The sequence below is a fragment of the Antedon bifida genome, chromosome 1 (assembly GCF_963402885.1).
Source record: "Antedon bifida chromosome 1, ecAntBifi1.1, whole genome shotgun sequence".
NCBI classification, from domain to species: Eukaryota; Metazoa; Echinodermata; class Crinoidea; order Comatulida; family Antedonidae; genus Antedon; species Antedon bifida.
The window spans coordinates 4,628,469-4,647,894 of NC_136226.1; the positions used below are offsets into that span (position 1 = coordinate 4,628,469).

Below are 19,426 nucleotides of genomic sequence, written 5' to 3' on the forward strand. Positions count from 1 at the left end.
GCTTCCCAAGTTGATTCATAAAGAAAATGGTTTCATAGAATATTTCTCAATTATCAATGCTATACCAAATAAATGGAAACAAATAGTAACATCACCAATTGTTGAAAATGTAAATGATAAATATGTAGATATAAGTTTATTTTATAAGAAAAACAAATCTTCAATATTTTATAGACACATTGTTAATAACAAAGCATCCATTCCAATATCTCAAGCAAAGTGGGAATTTGAATTAGGTGTTGAGTTAAATTGGCATAAAATATGGTTTAATAAAGTTGTTAGCTCTAAACATATAGTTAAAGTTTGTCAATTTAATTTCAAGCTGTTGCACAGAATGTTAGCATGTAGTTCAAAGCTGAAATTATGGAGGTTAGTGGAAACTGACCTATGCAAAAAATGTAAAACTGAAATAGAAAATGAAAAACACATGATATTTCTTTGTAAAACAATTCAACCAGTCTGGAGAAAGTTTGATTTAATGATTGTAACGTGTTTCCCTGCCAACGAAACACGCCATCAATTTTCCAGTTGGATAAACATTGTTACAGGGAATACTAACAGCAAACTCATAAATGAACTTATTTCTATTTTCTGTTTTTGTATTTATAAGTCAGGTTTTACCTATAATAATTTATTAAAAGAAGAAAATGTTTCACAAACAATATGGAACGTATACAAAACGGAACTTTCCAATTTAATAAAATATGAACATGCATGTAACTTTATCAAAGCTGAACAAAAATGGGCTAACGTAAAAGAAAAACTGTTTTTAGACTTTTTTAGTACGTTTTGATAGTTATAAATATATATCTATGCTCCTCCGTAATACGATGAGGATGAAAGAGTTTCGCTATCCAATCGAAGATGAAAAATACCATAAAAACCCCAGTGGTCTAAAAGTTAAGAAAAATCTGCATATCAAGCAAACTGTTCCCGGTTTTTAATTTCGATTTTAGCGACTTTTCCATCTTTATCGTTTGAATTTTTCTGTACCTGTGATGAGTATATGTATAATATGTATATATATATTTAATTTAATAGATATACAAATATTTTAATATTGATGTATAAAGTTATTTTAAGTCTTTTTATTGGTATAGATATATATATATATATATAAGTTTTACATCCGAGTATGAAGCGTCTCACATACACACAGAGCCAAAATACTATTTTGGACTTGCACCGTGTATGGACTCTAACCTTACGGTTTTCATTAAATAGATCATTCCATCCTATCGATTCTAAATACCTTATTTTTCAAACTTTTGCATTCTTCTTACTCATCTCATTCATTTTTGTCTTGGTGAAAAGGGAGGGTATTTTATATTCCTCCCCTGAGTTTATAGCCTCTCTACCCGAACACGAGCTTTATAGAATAATTACAACTGTACAACATTGTACGTTTTTAATCAATTTTTATCGTCTTTTATTAGGCATTTTGTTAATTATTTTATATATTTAAATTACTTTTTTTAAATGTAAAATAATGAATGCAATGTTTTTATTACAATTACTTTTAACATTGTAAGATATAAACGAGAGGAAAAAATATGTTTAAAAAGTATGATATGAGTATGATAATAAAAGTGGGACGAACCCACACAAGACAAAAAAAAAAAATAACAAAGTGTGACTTTGATTTTTTGATAAATAGCAGTCATTTTGTCTTTGTCACTATAAACAGATCTCACCAGATGTCATGGATTCTTCAGATTCTGAAGACTGTTTCTGGTGCCATTCAAATTCAGAAGATATTTTCGAAGAATATATAAGAATACCTGACTGGCTGAACAAAGCAAATAATAGTTTAAAGCACTGCATAGAATGTGTTAAGAGTTACCACAAAGGAAGATATGAGTTTGTAGATCGTATACCTGATGGAGAACAGGTACTATTTTTTCTTGACATTTAACCTTTACATGGTCCAACTCTAAAGGCTAGGGATGACCGATCACATACTAATTTTTGTGCTGTCAAAAAGTATGTATATACAGTACAATAATTAAAAAATAAAATAAGAAGATGTATGACCATATTAATTAACCTTACAATTATTCCTCTGTGGGATAATGAACGTCCATTCGTATAATACCATTCAAGCAATTATGGTCAAGGTGCTGTGGACTGAATGTTTTACTTTTCAACTATGTGCTTCTTCACTAATGGCTGTGCCATGTCAAAGAAGTGAACATATTTTTAAATATAAAATTTTATACTATAGTATAGTACACAAATAATGAATAATTTATGATTTGAATGGCTAGAATATTTTCATTGGTTGAAAGATTGACTGTTTTCCAATTGTTTGTTGGACACACCTTTATTGAGGATTATAAGGAAACATTTTTGAGTAAATTTTTGCTTTGTTATAGGCTCTTTTTGCAATTGAGGTAGAGCGACTGTTAAACTCCTTTGATGGACTAATAACAAGACATGAGCAAAGTCTAAATGACAACCAAGTTAACAGTAATGATAACCAGGTTAACAGTGATGATAACCAGGTTAACAGTAATGAAGAGATGAACTTCAAGTGGTGTCGATCACAATCCCAATATGATTTCCCTCTACCAATCCCGGTACAAGAAATCCTTATGTTTCCATTTTATCTTCAAGATATAGAAGTTGGTAAGTTAATGCTTAAAGTGTCTCGATTGATTCAAATTTTAAATCCGAGTGACGGCAAACGTTTCAGACATTTAATCCGTCTATATGTCTCTTCTCTCAGAAGCTAATTTTTTTAAAGATGAAAATGTGTATATTTTAACTCAGTAGTATTTTATAAATATTTTAAGGTTTTTAATATAATTGTTTATACAGTTTTCAACACTCATGCTTTTTATCTATTTTTTATTTTTTTATATTTTAATGTATTTTATAGTATAATAACCAAAAGAAATTTCCATTTTATGAACGAATATATAATCTTATAATAATATAATAGTATATCATATTTGATACAGTAAACCAAAGGCAGAACTTATTTTATAGGGATGTACAACAAGTTTTATGTTATTGAGTATGAATGTAATGTAATTTAATAATGTATGTTTTTTATTGTATGTTACAGATAGGAAGTTTTGTCGCCTAATGACAGTTCTTCAGAAAGTTGAACAGCTGCAAGTTATGCCTCAAGATCAACCTTACTGTGGATTGTTCTTGCTTTTAATTCATCCCTGTCATTTGGTAAGACTAAGATAATAAATTAATAGATCCTCTATTAAGGGGACACCTTCATGACCCAAGTTTCCACTTAAGCTTTTTTTCCCTTCCACTAATATGCATTGCAAGAACATAAGAGGGTTTGCAGCAGTGTTGCATGTATTGACCTTCGTTTCTTTCACTATAAAGTATAAAATGTCCCATTAATAGGGACGTCACCAGATTATTTAATTATTTATTATGGTTTAAAAACATCTGTTACACCAGCAGCAAAAGCTGAAAAGGATGGATTACAATAAAAAAACACAAGAAATCAACATACTATACAAATATATATGATTTAAAAAAAAAACTAGTTGCAAGAAGTTAACCTACAAATTACACCTATGCCTCTCAAAACTATTGTACCACCTCTGTGAGATTTAGTACTGGGTCAGATTTATATGGCGGTAATCTCGTAGAAGCCAAAACACCTTTACCAAATGCTAGGATAAGGTTTTCTATACTCAAAGCAACTAACCCAACATTATCAACCTGGGCCAGACCATCATTATCCTTATCTCTTTTGTATTCTTTCAATTTGATTAGATTGTTGGGTAGGGTGGGTGTCCCAACGAGAGGAGTTCTATTGTAAGGAGTTAAGTACTCTGAATGAAATACTTGGCAAAATGCACAGAAGGACAGAGGGTGTGCTATTTAATAATATTTCGATAAGCTTTTATCAATCAAACTTCTATACATACAAAAAAAAACAAAGCAAGTAATATATAGTAATAAAAATTTACTGTAGAACTGTGCATTATACAGTATTTAGATTAGATTAGATTTTTGACACTAAAATTTCTCTTTTAAGGTTGCAAAATTTGCAAAAGATTCACTATTTTTTTATAAAAATACGGAAATGGAGATTTCTGATGAATTGGCAGTTATCAGGTTAATTTTGTCCGTCATCAGTTTTGATTTGTTTGAAAATCATCTTGTCTCAGATGACCCTCCAAGTGCTCTTCGCTTTTTATCAAAACATTTGTTTCCTACGCAACCATTGGGTTACTGGCAAGGTATGTATGTAGACATGTAGTCATAATGTGTTTATATTTTTTTATTTTTTTCAACAGCGAGTAACTCGCCAATTAATAATAATATCCTGGATTTATATAGCGCCTAATGTTGTGAAACCTCTAAGCGCTGAACATTATTACCCCAGTCATTTTTTCCTGATCAAACACTCCCATAATGCAGCTAGTAATCAGCGCAAAGTTGTGTCTTCCCGGATCTAAGCGGGTTCCCATTTATACACCTGGGTGGAGAGAGGCAAACGTAAGTAAAGTATCTTGCCTAAGGAATTACAGGATAGATAAACTATTTTATAATTTACCATGCTCATTTGAGGCTTAGTGAATGGATTGAAAGAGTCGTGAGTTACAACCTTACACTAAAGTCAGGATTGAACTCTGGACTTTTTTTTCTGGCAAGGTATACAATATAGATATGTACATCTTCTCCATATGACGCTTAGAAAGTATATACCGAATCAAAATATTATCGTGCTTTATTTTTTTTTAATGTAGTTTTTCTGTAATTCAACGCATTTTTTGTCTTATTATTTTATTATTACTTCAAAATATGTTCAATTACGTAAACAAGTTTAAACACGTCGAGTGGTTTGTGCACCATTGATGCTCTTGTAAATTAACTAGTCTTGTTTAGTTACCTAAACTAGTTAGTTAGTCTAACTTAACTGGTCTTATATTACAGGTTATGATGAAATTGAAATAATTAACTGTTGTTAGACAACATTTTGTTATTACATAAATAAGAATTACTTGTAAAAATCAGATCACTGTAAAGAAATTATTTTGAAAATGTAGGGTTATGTTTTCTGCTACAAGTACTTGGCAATGACAGCTTAAATGACCTTGGCAGCAGCGTGCATGAACAAATGACCTGCATTTTTTACTCTTCTCTTGGTAAGTACTGTGTTGATGCAATTCATGAATTTTAAAAGAGAAAAAAAGTGAAAAATTCTATTTAAAACAAGGCCATATACATGGCTGCAGTCGCGTGCTCAAGTTAGTGTTTACCGACCAACCGACCGACCAATCGACCGACATAGTGAGCTGTAGAGTCACGTTACACGCGACTAAAAAGAAAAAAAGAAATATCGTAAATGCTCTGGTATGATCCCACCCACTAGAACACAAAATTTGTCCGACTTTGGTGGGTGGGCATATACACAGGGAAACCCTAAATTGGTGAGCATTTCTTGTGAATAAATTACCTCCAATTTCTTGGCAGCAGAAATAGGATTTTTGGAAATGTTAATGTTTTTTTTGTCAATGATAAACCACTAATTTAATGGTTATTTGGGAGCACAAATTTAGCAGAAACAAAATTTAAGAATTATAATTTTGGTTTATTTGGCCTTATGCAGCAGAAACCCATTGTTTTGTGAGTTGTATACTGTACTCTCGTAGAACAGTCTTTAAATGAAGAAGTCACCCAGTATGAATCTATTAAATAATTAATTTTCTGACAAAATATAATTGTTTATTTTTACAGAATCCTCTAACAATGAGACATTTTGGCCAAAACTTGAAGGTTTCCACCAACTTCTGGATAAATTAGGATTTCGTGTTTGGCAGTATTTGTCTGCTCCCATTCAAGATGTTTTTGAATGTATTTTTGACCATGAGTGCATTCAAGAAGCCATCAACCATCTGAAAGAGTAAGATTGGCATTCTATCTTTTTATCTACTAATATCAAAGTATTCAGTGCAAATAGAAATAAAAAATTGTTTGTTTAAAAAGCTTGTGGTTGAAATATATATGTACATTTTTTTTACCAAAGGAATTATGAAAAATCTGTATTTTGAACAAACAAACACACATGTCGACTACAGTTTGACTTTCGTTGCTTTGTTTTATACAAAAATATTGATTAACCAATCAGTAGGTTTATGATTATTTGATAATTAAACTGTTTTTTTCAGTCAATGTCCTTCAATTGCATTTTTACTGAACTTTTTCTGTTTCTTTTTCTTCTGAAGAAAGAAAGACCACTGCAATTAAAAAAAGCTGAGAGTTATTGACCATGACAAAATTGCATCCATTTTATTTTATGTGTTGATGTTATTTTTCTATATTTATTATAGCCCAATGTGCTAATTGTATCTGGTAACATTTTAAAAAACTATGTTTTTTTTCTCATTTTTTTCAGCGATAATCAGGAAAGAAACATAAATCAAAGAAAAGACCAATTTTCAAAAAAGGAATGTGATAAATCCAACCCATATACTTGGGTGAAAGCTTTTGTATCATCATTGTTGGATTCAATAGAATTAAGCAATCAATTTATCATCACAGTGCTTGACAAATTTGTTAAAATGATAAATGATGAGTTGTGCAGGAATATCTTTTTGAGTCTAACAAACCGAAGACCAAGTCTGTTCTTAAAACACATGATAGAGTGTTTGGTTGAGGTATTGGAATGTATGAAGAGCGTCCATTTCCATGGTATGGCATCCATTAATTATTCTGCAAGTTTTGAAGTTATCACTCGCTTTCTAACGAAGTATCCCCTACAAATAACTGATCACATCTCTGAAAATTGGCAGGACACACCAGTAACATTTTTCAAAAAGATGCTCCAATTGTGTTTGGAACATGTATATATGAAGGAATCAAAGGCCTTGGTTATTGAATTGGATAAGGTTTTGTCGAGAGAAATAGTTTTTGAGGTTATTAATGCAGATGTTCTAAAAACACTGTTAGAAAAAGCTGTTGAAAAGCTAAGCTCTATTCCAATTGGAGAAATGACTGTGGAAGACTATGAGGAGTGTGATTATCCATTCATACCATTTGAAATCAAAATAGAGCCTCCAGATGATACTGATTCCAATTCTAGTCAACACCATGGTTTTAATAAAGAAGACATGGATCAACTAGTAGCAGAAGAAAACGACAAAAGAGAGATTGGGGAAACAGTTGAAAAAGAGGTTGAGGAAGTGGTCGAAAAAGGGGTTGAGGAAATGGTCAAGAAAGAAGTTGATGAAATGGTCGAAGAAGGGTTTGAGAAAATGGTCAAAACCAAAGGAAATGATGATTATATCTGGATAAGTTCTGATGATGAAGATCAAATTTCAGGTCAGTAATGATTGTGCTATATAATTAGTTTTATACTATTGATGATAACCAGAGATAATGCTAGACAATTACAGTATAGAAGGTCGGTGTCAAAGGGTAGTGGTGGGAAAAAACATTCTTATCTAAATGTTTCTTGGGTGTGGGTGTTTCTAGGCTGTGTAGAATTCTTCGAAGAAGGTGAGTTCCCCAACCCACCTCTGAGCAGCACACATATCCTTCAGAAGTTTTTAGAAATTAAGTCTGCTAGCAGATTCTCTGCCTATACTGTAAGTAAAGTATTAAATCATCCAATTAAAAGTTAACCTGCTGATAAAATGCATTATCACTTTTTGCACTTTTACAATATATTTGCCATTGAATTAAATGTCAACCATTTTTTTAATCAATATTTCTGTTATGCCCAGTAAGCAGTATCTGCTGACCATGTTTTGTTTTTCCTTTCTGGCAACAATTTAAAATGCTACTAACTAGACTAGTTGACAACTCTGATTTCCTCCATGACTGGTAACACCTCCCATTTATGTGTTGTTCACAAATTTGGGTCAAAATCACATAAGGGTCAGGAAGGGGTAAATTTTAATTTAAAACTTTGCACATATGTATTTTTAGGATAAACCTTTTGTGAAAGAAAGATTGTCTAATGGTGTTTTTAATTACCAATTTATTTAGCTGATGAAGTAGGAGAAATAGATGTGTTTAAGTTTGGATGTAGTACGAAATTGGTTGTCAGTCTTAAGAAATTAAAGTTTGAAGGTAAGACAAACACAGCTGTAGGAATTAACAATAGCATTGTTAAAAGTGTGCATGATGTCAATACAGCAGTGACAGTAACTGTGTTTTGCACAGACAGCAGCCCTATGTTCTCTCTCAAGACTTGTGTAAAAGGGAATCACATTTTTGTTAAAGCATTTTATTTTTCACCGTTGAACATTAATTAAAGATGTATTGTCCCCCTGAAAAAATTATTGTTAAAACATTTTTTTTTAATATTCCATTTTAATGTACTGTAACATAAAAAATGTATTTACCTGAAAAATGTAATTTAAAGCAAAAAATGGTCAAATTGGCTGCCAGACAATGGATTTTTGGTTGAATTTAACCATTTATTTTCCCGTTTTTTTGTCTATGGAAGTTATTAACTTTATTAAAACTACAAAATAACAATAGCATATTCAAAGTCTGATTAAATTAATCTTCATTTTCATGTTTTTGGGGGACAATACATCTTTAATTAAAGATACTAGACCTACAATTGTTGACGTTTGTAAAAATAGGGCATATATCTTACTTTAAAAATATTAAACCAGGTCATTCCTTGTCTTAAATGTACGTTTTATGGTAAATTATGATAAAAAGAGAGAAACAATACATTACCTAAGTGGCTCGCGTCGAATGTCCTCTAGTGGACGGCCTAGTTTATATAGAATCATTTTTGTAAGGCTAACTGCTAAATAGTGGTAATGTATGAACATCGTACACTATGTTTAGGCCTAGCCTGACATTTTCTTGTTACTAATTCATTTTTTGGCAAAATCCGTTAATAATAATTGGGAAAGACCTGGTATTTTCGCTAAAAAGTTATGGTTCTTTTATTTGGTTATCTTTCACACAATCGATCGAATTGAGTGCATCACAATATGAAGATTAATCTGCGCGCAATGCATGTTAGGATTAATAGCGGGCCGCTATAATTATTAGAGTTCCCTTATTTTTCTACCGTTTAAAGATTATTATTATTGCAATAGGTTCATATAGTATTTATTTTTACATAAAGCAAAAAAATGTAGGTCTAGTGTCTTTAAGTTTCCACAGCAAGTTTTCTTACCCAGTGTAAAAGAAAAACATTTTTTAACATGTTGTTGTATATGAATAAACAATAATACTATTTTTATTCTTGAATCTTGGCCATACTAAAATAATTGACATCATCAAACCACACTATTAAATCATCTGGGATATACTGTACTAATAACTATACTATAGTAGACTGGGATAGAGGTGTTCATATTTCCAAGTAGTATTTGAAACTGAGACGCTCTACTTGGATGTAAAACAAAAAGTTATATGTCCTTTTACAGTTTTTCTACTAAACTGGTAGTAAGAATTATTAAAAAGAATGAAGTTGAAACCTTTAACACCACATTCAATTATTTTACAGATATAGAGTCATATTCTGAACAAACTAGTTATATTCCTAATGACAACAGTCGCCCGGAGCATGGAAGAGAAAATTATAACAAACACAGAGTAGTTAAACAAGAAAAAACCTTGTTATACTCTGAACAGTTTTCTACTGATGTTAGTGACCAAGACATCTTTCAGCAAGATCTTCAAGCATATCCTGAACATCACAGTGACCAAGACACTTTTCCACAAGACACTCAAGTATATCCTGAACATCACAGTGACCAAGACACTCTTTCACCACAAGACATTCAAGCATATCCTGAACATTACAGTGACCAAGAAACTCTTCCACAAGACACTCAAGTATATCCTGAAGATTACAGTGACCAAGAAACTCTTGCACAAGACACTCAAGCATATCCTGAACATTACAGTGACCAAGAAACTCTTCCACAAGACACTCAAGTATATCCTGAAGATTACAGTGACCAAGAAACTCTTGCACAAGACACTCAAGTATATCCTGAACATTACAGTGACCAAGAAACTCTTGCACAAGACACTCAAGTATATCCTGAACATTACAGTGACCAAGAAACTCTTCCACAAGACACTCAAGTATATCCTGAACATTACAGTGACCAAGAAACTCTTCCACAAGACACTCAAGTATATCCTGAAGATTACAGTGACCAAGAAACTCTTCCACAAGACACTCAAGCATATCCTGAACATTACAGTGACCAAGAAACTCTTCCACAAGACACTCAAGTATATCCAGAACATTACAGTGACCAAGATATAAGCACTAAAGAAACTCAATCTTATTCTGAACATCCACAACATACTTATAAGCATGTTGTTTTGCAAGATAGCACTAGTGAAACATCTCCTACACATAGTAGTGATGAACCTGATAAAATGAACAACACTAAACATGTTTCACCAAGCATGAAAAATGAAAATACTAAACCTTCACTATCAAATGTGCCTGTAATTCAGCGTTTAAAAAGTTCTCCTGTTTGTAAAAAAATAAAGGCGGTTCTAAGAAGTAAGAAACAAAAGAGACATGAAAGAAGTAATTCAGATTCGAACAGAAATGAAAGAAAACATTTGGAATTTCCAACTGACGGCCTATCAACTTCCAGCAGTTCTTCTGCAGAAATTTCTGATTTTTCTCCAAATGGTAAAAGTGTTTATAAATACACAGATGAAAAGATTTGTGATGTTAAATATTATTCCCAAAAAAAAGTGGACATTTTAAATGAGAAAATAAAATCTATGAATGAAAAAAGAAAAGGCAGATGTATTGGTGAAACTGCAGAAGAACCGTCAACAAGCAGGTCATCTGAAGGAATAGTTTATTCAAATTCTAAGAGTTTCCAAGTAAGCTCAGTACAAGAAACTGCTGATCATAAGTTTAAAGTAAGAAAAATAGAAGAAAGTCCAAACTTAGAAGAAATAACATTATCAAGTGATACTTTAAGTACCAGTGACATCGAGGCAGGGCTAGATTTACCAATAAGTACTGAAAAAGTTGCAGTGGCTAAAAAAAGTTGGAAGATAGAAGTAGTTTCTTTAATATCAGATTCAGATACTGACACTAATTCTGTATCAAAATATGTACCAGAGACTGATAACAGAAGTGACCTTATGCCACAAAGACTGGAAAGTGAACAAAGTCAGAAAAAACCTGTAAATCACCACCATCAAACGTATGTTAATGCAATAAAAGAGGTTGCCAGTACATCCAAAGTTACATCTACAGGAGCTGTCAATTTGAAAATCCATAAACAAGTTAGATCAGAACAGGCAGTCACTGCTGGTCTTCAATGTACAGCTGCCTCTACAGTTGCCCAACACCAAGTTGGATCAGAACAAGCAGCCGCTGCTGGTCGTAAACGTACAGCTGCCTCTACAGTTGCCCAACACCAAGTTGGATCAAAACAGGCAGCCACTGCTGGTCGTAAAAGTACAGCTCTCTCTACAATCCCCCAACAAGAAGTTAGATCAAAACAGGCAGCCACTGTTGGTCGTTATCAAAGTAGAGCTGCCTCTACAGTTGCCCAACACCAATTTGGATCAGAACCGGCAGCCACTGCTGGTCGTTATCAAAGGACAGCTGTCTCTACAATTGCCCAACAAGAAGTTAGATCAAAACAGGCAGCCACTGTTGGTCGTTTTCAAAGTACAGCTGCCTCTACAGTTGCCCAACACCAAGTTAGATCAGAACAGGTAGCCACTGTTGATCGTCAAAGTACAGCTGTCTCTACAGTTGCTCAACATCAAATTAGATCAGAACAGGCAGTTGCTGCTGGTCGTGAAAGTACAGCTGTCTCTACAGTTGTCCAACATCAAGTTAGATCATCAAAACAGGCAGCCGCTGCTGGTCGTGAAAGTACAGCTGTCTCTACAGTTGCCCAACATCAAATTAGATCAGAACAGGCAGCCACTGCTGCTTGTCAAAGTACAGCTGTCTCTAAAGTTGCCCAACATCAAGTTAGATCAAAACAAGCAGTCGTTGCTGGTCGTCAAGGTACAGCTGCCTCTACAGTTGCCCAACATCAAGTTAGATCAGAACAGGCAGCCACTGCTGGTTGTCAAAGTACAGCTGTCTCTACAGTTGCCCAACATCAAGTTAGATCAGAACAGGCAGGCGCTGCTGGTCATCGAAGTTCAGCTGTCTCTACAGTTGCCCAACATCAAGTTAGATCAGAACAGTCAGCCACTGCTGGTCGTTATCAAAGGACAGCTGTCTCTACAGTTGCCCAGCACCAGAGATCCTCCGAAAGTGTAGAACATAATGTCCATAGACGGTACAGAGTTGAAATCAATCTTAAACCCACTTATAATGTTAAGTGTGAAGGTCTTGTTAATGTCATCTTGCACTGGAAACCTGAGTGGTTAGAACAACATGAAGGTAATTGATATTTTTTTTATTATTATTATTATTATTTCTCAGTTGGAAGGTATTCTCCAGTTTCATTTGTCAAAATTTGTATAGCACAGAACAATCCTAGACATACTCACTTTTAATCATCTCTTTTCTTGAACTCTGGCACTTCGTAATTTTCTCCTATAAACCACTTCCAAAAGCTTTGGTCTCAATTACCTTCCTCATTACATCAATTAGCTGTTACTGAATCTCTTCCCCATCTTTTATCATCTATTGACTCTCTCCTTCATGATAATTATCTTTAATTCTTTTTTTTTTATTTATTTTATATTCAATAATTGGGTTTTTTTTGTATATACATGTCTAAATATATTGTTTATTATAAATTTATTTTAGTTAATATCATGGAACTGCTGACTCTTGTAGTTATAGTAATCTTGTTTACTTTAGAAGTCTCTGACCAGTTCATCTCTGTATATTTTATATTATGGTTTGTTGGTAAAATAAATAAATAAAATGAAATTACAAATCTACAGTACAGGACTACATTCTCAGTGCAAATTCCAACAAGCATTCTGGGTTCAATAACTAAACTGAGTTATATAAAGTATTAGGGGGCTATTTAAATGTGTACTGAATTATACTTTTGATATTCTTATATAGTGAGACAAGAAGAAATTCTCAGGCCCTTGGGGTTGAATGTTCCATTAAGAGAAAATCCTAATCAGTTTAGTTCCATTGATGAATACTACAGAGGGTTTGTGCCACTGGTTCTCCTAGAAACTTGGAGTGAAGTAAGTTTTGTTGAGTAACAATTTTTTGTGAGGTTGCATAAAGAAAGAGAGAAAGTGCTGGTTCTTCCAGTCTATGGTCGCACAGAAAGAGCTTATCTTTCAGGCCACGGTTTCACAGAAAGAGCAGGTTCTTTCAGGCTACGGTCGCACAGAAAGAGCTTATCTTTTAGGCCACAGTTTCACAGAAAGAGCTGGTTATTTCAGACTATGGTTTTTACAGAAAGAGATGGTTCTTTCAGACTATGGTCACATAGAAAGAGTTGGTTCTTTCAGGCTATGGTTTTTACCGAAAGAGCTGGTTATTTCAGACTATGGTTTTTACAGAAAGAGATGATTCTTTCATGCTATGGTCACATAGAAAGAGCTGGTTCTTTCAGGCTATGGTCGCACAGAAAGAGCTGGTACTTTCAGGCTATGGTCACATAGAAAGAGCTGGTTCTTTTAGTCTATGGTCGCACAGAAAGAGCTGGTTCTTTCAGGCTATGGTCGCACAGAAAGAGCTGGTACTTTCAGGCTATGGTCACACAGAAAGAGCTGGTTCTTTCAGGTTATGGTCACATAGAAAGAGCTGGTTCTTTCAGGCTATGGTCGCATAGAAAGAGCTGGTTCTTTCAGGCTATGGTCGCACAGAAAGAGCTGGTTCTTTCAGGCTATGGTTGCACAGAAAGAGCTGCTTCTTTAGGTTATGGTTTTACATAAAGTACAGGTTCTTGTTTGTGAGGGAAAACCATATAGAGTGTTTGAATTGCAAAGTTCTATATTAATTCACTAGAACCAAAGATATAAGTGTGTTACATAATAGTTTGACCAAAAATTGGATTGTCTTTCTAAGAATGATTTTTTTGTGTGTGTGTGTGTTAGATTTAACAGTTTTGTCTAATTGAAATCATTATTTTGGGATTTTAGTCGCGTGGACGCGACTCTATAGTTTACTATGTCGGTCGGTCTGTCGATCTGTCTGTCGGTCCGGTATCACTATGCGTTTTATCGCTTTCTGACCTTATCTTGATATCAGTTTAATCTAGCTCAATTTTTCACAGTATATTCCTTATGGCCAGGAATCGATGTTTTCACGGTGCACAATAAAAAATTACGCGGTCTACGCACGATTTAACGAAATCACATTTGTAATCATATCTTCACAACCATGAATCACAATTAAATAAAATTTGGTACTCATAAAATTCAGGGCATAAATCATCATATGGCAATACAATTACGTGCGTACGCGCGCTTAAAATTTTCAAAATTTATTTTCGATGAAATAAGAGTACGTTTCAGGCAATTTTAAGCGTTTACAAAATTGCCATGAGTGCGCAGATTTTTGCGCGCACACTGCGCGTTAACTGTTATTGCGCACTCTTTTTGCCTGATTTCTGTTTTCTTGACTTACTTTTCAACTCGAAATTACGTTATACGAGCACGTCAAAAGTGACAGGCTACGCACGTGTAAATTAAAAAAATATAAATGTTTTTAAACATTTCAACATTTTTAAACATGTTATTTCGGTCAGTTGGTCGGTCGGTCGGTAAACACTAATGAGCACGCGACTGCAGCCATCTATGTGGCCTTGTTTTCTATGGAAGTGAATTAAAACTAGAAAATGGCCTATTCAAAGTCTGATTGTATTAAAGACCCCTTCCCTGCAATTTTGGACGTTTTTTGGAAAATAATACATATATATCACTTTAAAAACATTAAACCATGTCATTCCTTGTCTTAAATGTACGTTTTATGGTAAATTATGATAAAAAGTGAGAAACAATGCACTACCTAAGTAGCTCGCGGCGATCGACCTCTCGTGGACGGTCTTAGGCCTAGCCTAGCTAGGCTTAGTTTTGTAGGCCTAGCTGGTAAACATCGGTAACGTACGAACATCATACGCTAGCTATATACCTAGCCTGACGTTGTATAGTTGCTGCATTAATTGTCTTTCTATTTTTGCCAGACTCCGTTGATACAAATTGGGGAAAACCCGGTATTTTCGCTGAAAAGTTAGGAGTCTTCCATTTGTTTTGGTGGCCGGCACGATCGATCGAAAAGTGGGCGAATTACAGGTGAAAAACAAAAATATCAATCCGCGCGCAATGCATTTTGGGATTTATAGCGGGCCGCTATAATTATTAGAATCGACTTATTTTTCGCATTTTTAACCGTTTAAAGACGAAAAAAGTTATCGCAATAGGACCATATAGTATTATTTTTACATTAAATATAGTTTGTGATCTTAAATTAGATCTAAAAAACATAGGGAAGGGGGCTTTAATCTCCATTTTTCAAGCTTTGGGGGACAATACATTAAAAAAAATTTGTAATACATTAATGAGGAGTTTTCTACTGTTTCTGATTTCAGGTAGTTCAGGAATACCCCAAAAACAAAGAAAACAAATTACCTTGTCGATGCATAGGGTGTCCTGGTTGCTTTATACAATGCCAGGGTAAGATTTTATTTATTATTTAGAAAGAATTCAGACCTCCCAACTTGGAAAAATTAGTAGAATAGAATTTTGTTCCTTGTGGTCAGTTTTGATTTTTCTTTTTTTAGCAATGTCAGCAGAACAGGACACATACCCAGCGGTCAGTGATTTAGTTATCTTGTCACCAAATAAAGCTAGAAAGGACAACAACTACTTTGTATTTGGTATCATACGTGATCGGAAAATTGAAAATGTGTTAAAAGATAAAAAAACAGGTGCGAATAAAACAAATGAAGGGAATATTCTGTAATAGTTGGATGTTTTTGGAAAGGGAAATAATTTCATCACTTCAAGGAAAATGTTCAGTAGTGCGATTAAAGGATACTATATCCTATAGCCATGAAATCTATGCAGATTAAAGGATCTCAATAGTTATGTTAAGTCTTCTTGAATAACATCAGAACACTTATGGCGTGTGTGCACTTAAAAGAACCCATTGCATATTTCATGAAGAGTATGGGGTTACTCCAGTATCCGGGGTTAAATTGAACCAGTTGTGTTTACAGCAGTTTTGATTTTTTATTTATTATTTATACTGGGTGACCTCTTCCATCAAAGACTGGTCTCCCAGACGGCCCAGATATGATGAGTAGCCGTGTGTGAAAAGTAGTTGTTAAAATATGTACTACCATTTCAATATATTTATTTCAATCTTATTTATAAGAAATTTTAATTTCATTTTTTTCTTCTTAACAGTTAAATTGGTTTACAAGTTGCAAATAGTGACAAACATTTCACAATACATTTCGTATGATGTTGATATGAAAATGCAGGTATGTTTTAAAGATATATTGTCCTTCTGGAAAAATTCTTAATTTTAATGTCATATAATAGTTTAATATTTACTTTGATCAAAAATTGGATCGAGAAAGAAATTATTTAAATGAAAAAAGTAACGGTGAAGTGAAAAGAAAACTGGACAGGTTAAATTGGTTAAATTTTACTGTTTCTCTTAGTTATTTTTTTTTTGTCTCCAGAAGTGAATAAAGCAAAGTCTGATTTTACAGTGAAATCAAGAGTTGTAAGAGACACATCACATATTTTAACGGGTATATTTTTGTGCTTGTAGGTTGTTGCAAGTTTGGTTTCAAATCTGCGAGTCTTTTCTATTATTGAGGATCTACATACACTTACACTGGCGCGAGATATATTGTACCCCAGAGAACGGTCTAAAATACAGACAATTCCTAGCCTTTGTCCAATCACAACGGTTTGTAAACTTTAGTTTTCAATAACAATATAAATACATATAATGATATTTTTTAATGACTTTTTATTTATTTATTTGTTGACCATTTGTAGCACTCACAAAAAATGGTGCGGTCCAGAAACAACTCTAAATAGAAAGTGTAAACAAAAACAAACATAACTTTATAAAGTTATATTTGACATTGACAAATTATAAATGTAATCTCTTTTGTATTTTGTTTTTTTTATAGCTTCCTACCAAATATTTCCCAAATCTAGGAAAGTTGCTTACCAATAACTTCCTATTTCTGTCTTCAACATTTTATTATTAGCCAGATATTTTGCCTGACATATTGTTAAATAATCACATATTCTTCTCAGTTTGGGACTTGAATCCACAATCTCCCAATCACTAGTAATTATAATTTTGTTTTTGTTATTATTATTGTTTAGAAACTTAATGATTCCCAAACAAAAGCTGCAGATAAAATGTTTACCTGCGTTGAGGATGCGTATGGAATCCCTCATATCAATTTACTTCATGGTCCACCAGGCACGGGAAAAACACGGACAATTGTTAACATCATTGAAAGAATTTTAAAGGCAAGTAATTTTTTCCTATGCACTAATTTTTTTGTCTTATAATCTCTATTAGTGGAGGTTTTTTATCTCCATTTGCTGTGCATTGAATATATATATCAACAAAAAATGTATATGTATTTGTAGTAGAACCTCTCCTATTGGGCACCCCTATTCACAGAATCCCTTAATTAAGGGGGATCTTTCCTGTAAAACAAGAGGGAGACAACATATGTTTTAGCACTACGACCAACCCCTAGTCAAGGAAATCCTCTATTTAAGGGCACCAAGGCTGTGATTATATTTTTTGTACATAAGTTTGGGACCCCTTATGTGAAAGATAGCCAACTACTTCCTAAATATAACTAAACCTAACCCTCTAAGTAAATAATCTCTCTCTCACTATAAAGTAAAAAGAAGTTGCTCATGGATTCGAACCCAATACATCGACAAGTAAAGTCCACAGTCTAATTCACTCAACTACACAGACGGCTCGACAGAAACAGTTTGCATAAGCAATTTGTAGTTAGCTCAATTCTTACGTCACACTTTATGGATATGACTCTCTCTCGAAGTGCCATATCAGGAGACTTTGGCGATCATGTTGTGCCACAATTCTCTGTCTATTGCCATGTTCAGCAACTCCACTTCTTTGGTATTCTCGACCTCCCTTTCAACACATGTCCCATGAATCTCATCTGTCTAATCCTAATATCCTTCAGTAGTTTCCTGCACACTGCTCTTTTCAATACATCTTCATTACTAACTCTATCTGTCCATGGAATTCTCATCATTCTCCTTAGAAACCACATCTCACAGCTTTGCAATCTTTTTCTGAGGTCAGTTGTGATTGACCAGGCTTCACTTCCATACATCAGCACAGCATAGATGTAGCAGTTTAATACACGCAACCTGGTTTCCATACTCAGTTCGCACAGTTCTTCAAGATATTCTCCATTTCTCCAAATGCTGAATTAACTAGTCTCCTGCTCAAAGGTTACATGTTGGACTCTCCTTTTTTGACACTACTAAACACTCTGTCTTACTGCAATTTATAGACAGACCCATCTTTTCACTCTCTACTACAACCACATCCAGCAACCTTTGGAGATCTTCAGCTGACTCTGCCAGTAGAACTGTGTCATCTGCATATTTGTAATATTTCTACCACAAACTCTCAAACCCTTCTCATTCTCTAGCTCCCTCAAGATCAACTCGCTATAGTAGTTAAACAAGTCTGGTGACATTACAAAGCCCTGTCTCACTCCTCTTCCATGACTACCTAATGAATATTCAGGTTTATTTTGTGACATTTCATGAGGGGTCCCCAACTTATGTACCATATGTTTAAAACCCTGTTCAATTTGCGCTAATATATTCTCTAATGGAATATGGTACTTTGTATTCAATTCAAAATATGGAAATTATAATAGAAGTTCTAAACTTTCTTGTTGACATACTGTTCTATACTGACCTGTGGCCATGTGTTTTCATTTTTTAATATTCTAGAAAAATCGAGAAGAAGAAAATGGGTCACTACTTCCTGGGCAGAGACCTACCACCGATAACCGGCCAAAGATCTTAGTTTGTGCTCCATCAAACAAAGCTGTTGATCGGTTGGTTTTGAAGGTGGTCGAGATGTGTTTATATGAACGAAATTCATGTAAGTCTCCATTTTTTTCTAGTAATGATATATAAGAATAAATATATTGCCGTAACAATAATCCTCTGCAGTGCATGGTGAATCCACCGATGAATGCCTGTGGCTGTATTCACCATTTACACTTAGGCTAAGGGCAACATTTACCTTTAAAATTAAAAAAATCTCCTATATAAGTAAATATAATTTAATGGAAAGTGAAATATCTCACTGTGTGATTGGTATATGCCCACTGGTCCCTCTGTACTGAGCAAGTCTTCCTGGGCTGGTCTGATTAATAAGATTTAATTGATTCAATGATCTACTGTTAGTCTCCATTTGTCCTTTAGTCTGTCCCTCTTGTGTCCATCGCATGTGTGTCTGTTACGGTCCATTTTACTGGTTGAACTCTAACATTCC

General features: G+C 33.9%; 1 protein-coding gene across 1 annotated transcript in view; it reads left to right on the forward strand.

Annotated features, from left to right (window-relative positions):
• The window catches only part of LOC144842757 (uncharacterized), a 45,804-nt gene that overhangs the window by 5,828 nt on the left and 20,550 nt on the right, over positions 1-19,426 (forward strand). Inside the window, exons 2-16 of the mRNA XM_078699319.1 lie at positions 1,688-1,891; positions 2,376-2,628; positions 3,071-3,186; positions 4,016-4,220; positions 5,722-5,887; positions 6,380-7,305; positions 7,975-8,058; positions 9,464-12,352; positions 12,992-13,122; positions 15,477-15,561; positions 15,669-15,815; positions 16,297-16,373; positions 16,670-16,810; positions 17,242-17,391; positions 18,877-19,030. Of these exons, the coding sequence (XP_078555445.1) occupies positions 1,688-1,891; positions 2,376-2,628; positions 3,071-3,186; positions 4,016-4,220; positions 5,722-5,887; positions 6,380-7,305; positions 7,975-8,058; positions 9,464-12,352; positions 12,992-13,122; positions 15,477-15,561; positions 15,669-15,815; positions 16,297-16,373; positions 16,670-16,810; positions 17,242-17,391; positions 18,877-19,030 (5,728 nt within the window). The remainder of the gene's footprint in view (positions 1-1,687; positions 1,892-2,375; positions 2,629-3,070; positions 3,187-4,015; positions 4,221-5,721; positions 5,888-6,379; positions 7,306-7,974; positions 8,059-9,463; positions 12,353-12,991; positions 13,123-15,476; positions 15,562-15,668; positions 15,816-16,296; positions 16,374-16,669; positions 16,811-17,241; positions 17,392-18,876; positions 19,031-19,426) is intronic.